The sequence below is a fragment of the Glossina fuscipes genome, unplaced genomic scaffold (genome assembly GCF_014805625.2).
Source record: "Glossina fuscipes isolate IAEA_lab_2018 unplaced genomic scaffold, Yale_Gfus_2 2, whole genome shotgun sequence".
NCBI lineage: Eukaryota > Metazoa > Arthropoda > Insecta > Diptera > Glossinidae > Glossina > Glossina fuscipes.
The window spans coordinates 8,995,781-9,001,780 of NW_023998416.1; the positions used below are offsets into that span (position 1 = coordinate 8,995,781).

General features: G+C 32.4%; 1 protein-coding gene across 3 annotated transcripts in view; it reads left to right on the forward strand.

The window, feature by feature from the left end:
- The window catches only part of LOC119634256 (inactive dipeptidyl peptidase 10), a 46,568-nt gene extending 40,988 nt beyond the window's left edge, over window positions 1-5,580 (forward strand). For 2 of the 3 annotated variants that reach the window (XM_038028330.1, XM_038028331.1), the window contains exon 13: window positions 790-933. In XM_038028330.1, coding sequence (XP_037884258.1) covers window positions 790-933 — 144 coding nt within the window. Of the gene's footprint in view, window positions 1-789 lie in introns of all 3 variants that reach the window. The other variant, XM_038028332.1, reaches the window with a different exon arrangement.
- The last annotated feature ends 420 nt before the right edge of the window (window positions 5,581-6,000 follow it).

A 6,000-nucleotide genomic window follows, 5' to 3' on the forward strand; every position in this document is an offset into this window, starting at 1 on the left:
ATCAGTTCATCGGTTTGCCCATAAGTATAAGGCAAAATTTAAAAGACCTTGAAAGTTGTATAAATGATGTTAATTGATTTTTTAATTATATTGCATTAGCCGCTTAACTTTCGACTGTGTAACGTACAAGATTTAGGGATACATTCCTCGAAATTAGGCAGAAAAATTGCGGGCAGAACTCGTCTCTTTTATAAGTTATGCTGCGTACCCTTTAATGGCACAAATTCTTCTATTGCGTGAATCCTAAACTGGATAGTTTCTTATGGAGAAATGCGTTTAGACAAATAGTTACAGACTAATTAAAGCCGCCAATGACTTCTTTTGTACACTTAGTGAAATATGAGAAACTGAATTAAAGACAAGTTCAGTCATTCGATCAGGCTAACGATCAATTCAGCTTTCAACGCATATTGAGAATGCTTTTGCGTCCAGTCTTATGAAAACAATTTAAAATTTGTTTTTAATCAGTATTTAGTTCCGCAACGACCAGGGCTTGTTTCTAACATCGAAGTTTTCAGAGTGGAAAGAACCGAACCGTTTGCGTGTTTTTGATTTTGATAAATTCTCATCACCGTAGATAACATGCCTAGCAAGTCTCCAAATGTTATTAATCTACATTGATTGGTAACGTTTAAAGATCCTGGGCTTCGTAAAAATTGTGTTACTAAATTTACGCAACTTTAAAGACGCAGTACGCGTAATATTTACAATATTTAGAAACAGCGCGTAATGAACGTTGAAAAATATATTTTTATTTTGGTTTACGGATTGTTTTCCTTTTTTTTCTAGACTTACGCCGATGAAGGGCACGAGTTGGTCGGTGTTCTTGAACATGTCTATTCTTCCATGGAACATTATTTTGCTGATTGCCTCAGTCTCGATCCTGATGATACCAAACCAAATTTAGATCAAACCATTGTTCCAGCCGAATAATGGCAGAATCACAAACTGATTGACGAACAATACGACCCTAAATCAAATGTACATTTTATCATTTACGTGATATTAACTGCAATAATAGAGCAAACAAAAACAGCAACAAATAAATCAAAGTAACTTACAACTTGTACGCGTTGTATATAACTTTTAAGCATATGTACGAAACTATACAAACTATACTTTAAGTGCATCTATCAACTAATTAGAGATTTAAAGCAAATACATTCATGCATCGTTGTTTACACTTAAATTGTATTCATACATATGTATCATTTAAATATTATCTAATTAAAATTCGTACATACATACATATTAATAGGGTAATTAATTTAGAAGACAAAAAAAATCTTTAGATAAACAATGAATCAATTTATAACCACAAACAACACTTGTAGATACAACATCTGTAGATACAGTCGTAGATAACGTTCTCACTTTTATTATCAATCTCATCTTAAGTAACGTCAGTGAATTAAGTCAATCGGAGTGACAACCAACTGCAAAGCACACATGAATGCATACCTAAAACATATAAGTATTAATTCCACACACACACATACATGCAATGAAAGTGGTAGGCAATTACAATAGAAGATATCAAATTAGCGAATATATGTTATGTACATTTATTTCAAAAACACAAATCATTACTCTTCCTTAAACATAAGAAGCTTTTCCAAAATTATTTTGCATTCGTGTGTTTAAAATAATGGCAGTAGTTCTCTCATATTAAAATTGAATAACTGTTATCCTAATACGGAGGATAGGGGTGTGTTCATTTTGTCGAAATGTTTACAATACCCAGGCGTAAGCTGCAGACACCCACATATATATCGTTAATTGGCATCAAATTTTGAATTAATTTAAATATGTCTACCTGCCCGTCTGCTTGTCTATCTGTGCAACGTCGGGGGTTACCATTCTCCCGTGCGCAAAAAAGAAGATATCGGCCTCAAGTATTGCAAAAAAAAAAATTTGAAAATGTCTCTAACTGGTTACAGGACAGGCCTAGAATATAAAACAGACTAAGTGCACATTTTCTTTTCGTGCATTTTGCTCATACGATATAAATTTCCATTTGTTTTCTACAAAAATAGATAAAACCAGCCACTCCCACTCCATCCAATGTGATAGAATTTGAAGATTTAGTTTTTCCCTTTTATTTAATGTATTCTAGTGCGAGGGTGACGGATGTATCGGTCATAGTCGAATACAATTTTCTTGTTTATATATTTTTTTTATTTAACTTTTCCATGTATTACAGCCCTTGTGGTACAAGTTTTATCAAGTATCTACAGAGGTAGGTACTACCCAGAGCACTTTAAGATAGACATTTTTACTATACCGATCGACTCAGAAGACAATTCTGATTCTAAGTCTGCCTATCTCTTCGTTTGGCTGTTAGCCTGTTTTGGCCCAAGCTCCAATATTATTGAAAATGATTCGGATCGTACCTCATTTTGGACCATATCATGTATGGCAACTTGTTTTGAAAAGTCGTTACATGAAAAACCGTGAAGCGATGTAGGATAGGTAATGACATGCCGTGCTTTTAATTAATTATACAATTTTTTAAAGTTTAGTAAAAAATAAACATTTATTTAGGAATACCTTATCGTTTGACTTATTGGAACCTAGAGAGAGTGACGGAAAATTCATTCGTTTACACTAAGTGCCCGCACAGTGCAGAAGATGTCAGATCTGTAAAATCTAAAAGAACAAAATTAGCAAGAAAATCTTCTTTCACAACGTTTTGAAGCAATTTGACATTTACCCCAAATCGTTACTCACTACCTCTAAACCTTTTACTTCTTCATTTCTTACGTTTATTAGAATTTAATCCAGAAACATATATATAGTATGAGGAGACTGTTCAGTTAACATATGCATGCATATAAGAGCACTGTTATTATTTTGAACACAATGAAGCAGTACAACGTGTTTTGATCAAAAACTAACGAGAATTTTCGGTTTTCTTTCTTTCAATTATGTAAACTTCAATGGTAATCTTTTTCAAAGTTAAGTTTGGCTAGAAATGCCAAATGTGTCTGCTTGTAAGCGGGTATGAATTATACATAGAGTAGGCACAGAGTAGAAACCGCGTGAATTTGACTCAGATTTCAGAAGACTGAGAACAGTGGAAAAGAATTGCTTTAGAAATAGTCAACGCGCAGTTAAAAAGCCAAAAGTTTCGATAATGTGTTGTCCGGTATACAGGCAACTAAACGATATGAGGAAAAGCCGACCCGGTCCTGTTAAATCATTTGATTGGATAGATTTCTTTTCTATCTCTGGAGAAAACCTACCATAACAATAAGCATAAATTGACGCTCAATGGTGTCGTCTTCTCCGACCATTTGACTTTTTCCTGCACACGGTAGCTATGTTTCGACAAATACAAACTAAGTGTTCGATTTGACAGCCAATTTTTAAATACATTGTTTAAGTCTTTAGCTATACAGATTTTTGATCAAACCGCGTCTCACTTGCATCTTCTATTTAGGTAAAATCGTATTTTATATATAGGTATGAAAAATGAATTGGATGTAATTTTTTTATTTAGATAAAAATATTAAGTAACTGTGAACGAAACAACGCCATTATGAAACGATCACTTAAATTAACGATACTTCACTAAAAAAGAAACGAATTGCACTTTACTTGCAACAACACAAGAATACAAGGCAAGGTTTTTTGTTTTTTTACAACTATAATGACTTAGCTTTGTTTTTATTGTAAATATTATAGCATTTTAATATTTATAATTAAGTACGTTTTTAACACATTTATACACACATCTCTCGATGACATCGATTCATTCATTTGTTCAATTATCATTAATCATTCACAAGACATGAAGAAAAACTAAAACAAAACAAAATATTACATAGATGCAATTTAAGAGCAACATTGTGAAAGCAAATTAAACAAACAACATTTTTATCCATAACTTATGACCTTACGGGTTATACATCCGTATAAAATTTGTTTTGTATATATAATGCTTTTGATAAGGATTGCAAAAATTTCACAAGTTCGGATGGACATTTTAAAAGAACTTTTTGTGTTTCCTTCAGAGTGAGATTAAGTTAGTGTAGGCATATTTTTCGTGGTGAATCCAGGTCATGTTCGCTTTCTGTTTATCCAATCACACGAGAAAATAATAGCATTCTTTTCCACCCTGTTTTGATGAAAACTGAATCTTCTTCTTCTAGCAGGTAATGGTGGCATTTTAGTAAGAGGGCCCCCTATAAAGCATAGTCTTCAAGAATTCGATTCTTTTGTAAGTAGTTTGGCACGTCGTACCGTTTCCTTTTTTCTTTTTTTTTAAAAGTCAACGATTGGTTTTTCTTCTTTTAAAAAATTTATTACAAACAGTTCGTGGAATAGCACGCACCTGACAGTCATCGACATATTTGGACTATCGCTGTAACGCTTTTGAAGTCTATACTGCCGAAGATAGAGTAGATTTTCCTCTTTCACTTAATAAAATGGTTTACGTACATCCGGGATGTTAACGTACGTTGTAAACGCCACTCGTTCCATTTTTATTAACGCGACTCATTCGTACTGATTTAGATCCGAGATTTATTCTAAGACTTCGTTTTTAACAAAGCAATTTTTTTATAAACCATGAGAGCTGTTGTGTTCCTTTTTTTATCCTGGTTCACTTGTGATACGAGGGCAACCGGGAAAAATCTACCTTTATTTTACAGTTTGATTCCAGACCAATTTCCGAATTGATTTAAGCTTGTCTGCCCATCTGTCGATTTGTCTGTCTTGCTTTCTTTCTTTCAATAGGCCGCATATTTTTAAAATATTTTGACAAAAATTGGTATACGCGGACATACTTTGTCCCAGGGACGGACGCTATTGAAGGTGGTACGGATCGGAACACTTTTTCGACCATATAACGGCGTATTTCGAAAAGTGCTTATATGAATATCTTGTATTAAGCAAATTCGTATAGGGTATTTAATGGTAGACCGTGGCCTACTATAGATTTATTATCATAAAAACGGCAAGAACATTTAACTCTTGTAAAATTACATCGCGAGCATATTGTAAGAAAGCCCAGCTGTCTAAGAGGAATATTTTTTTTATTAACGACACTAAAGGCTTTAAGCCCTAAGCAATTCTCTCATATAAATACTCTTAACGATTACGCAATGTTATATTTGATAAGTATATCCATTTTTACACATCTCTCATAATACTGAATATACATATATTACCTCTTAAACTTTTTACCGCTAATAGTTATTGACTTTATTACGTAAAGGCTTTCGGATGTTCAAGTGCTTGTTAAGCGTTCTTTCTCATCTCGTATTAAACATGTATAAGGCGTGCGCGGTTTTAGATGCGTATTAACATATATTTGAAAAAAATTGGGGTTTTGTGAATTTTAGTACCTTATCATTCATTCATTATTGTCGTTGTTCTATTTCTTTATTTTTTTATTTATTTTTTTTTTTTTTTTTTGCAAACAATTATTATTGATCGTTTGTAAAATGTTTAAAGTCATATATGGTTGTGATGTTCGCAATTAGAGCTTAGCTTTAGATGAAGAAATATGTTAATAAAAGAAAAGGGAAGAAATATTTAAAATAACGGTAATTACATTAAAATTGAAATTAAAATCAAAATCTAAAAATATAACGAGAACAACAAAAAAAAAGAAAAAATTAAATATGGAATCGCTATGACGGGAATAATAAAAAAAAGTCATAAAATATATTTAACAGAAATATCATGCGTATAATAGGTGTTAAAATAATTGCAAGTTTTATTAGAAGCGCAAATTTTTCGTGCCGTCTCTTTTGAAGTCGAAGTGATTTAGATAATTTTTTCAAGTGCTCTTGAACTTTTGCCGACAATAATAATTAAATCAAAGATTTAATTTCAACTCTAATCTTACCATGTGTCTTTCTATAACACACTATACACACTATATGCTATGTGACTCTCAGTCCCCCATATGCAATGTAAAATAATCAAACAACTGTATGTTCAAAGTCACAAATATGACTCAAGGCAAGAGTATTGCGTGGTAAGATTAGG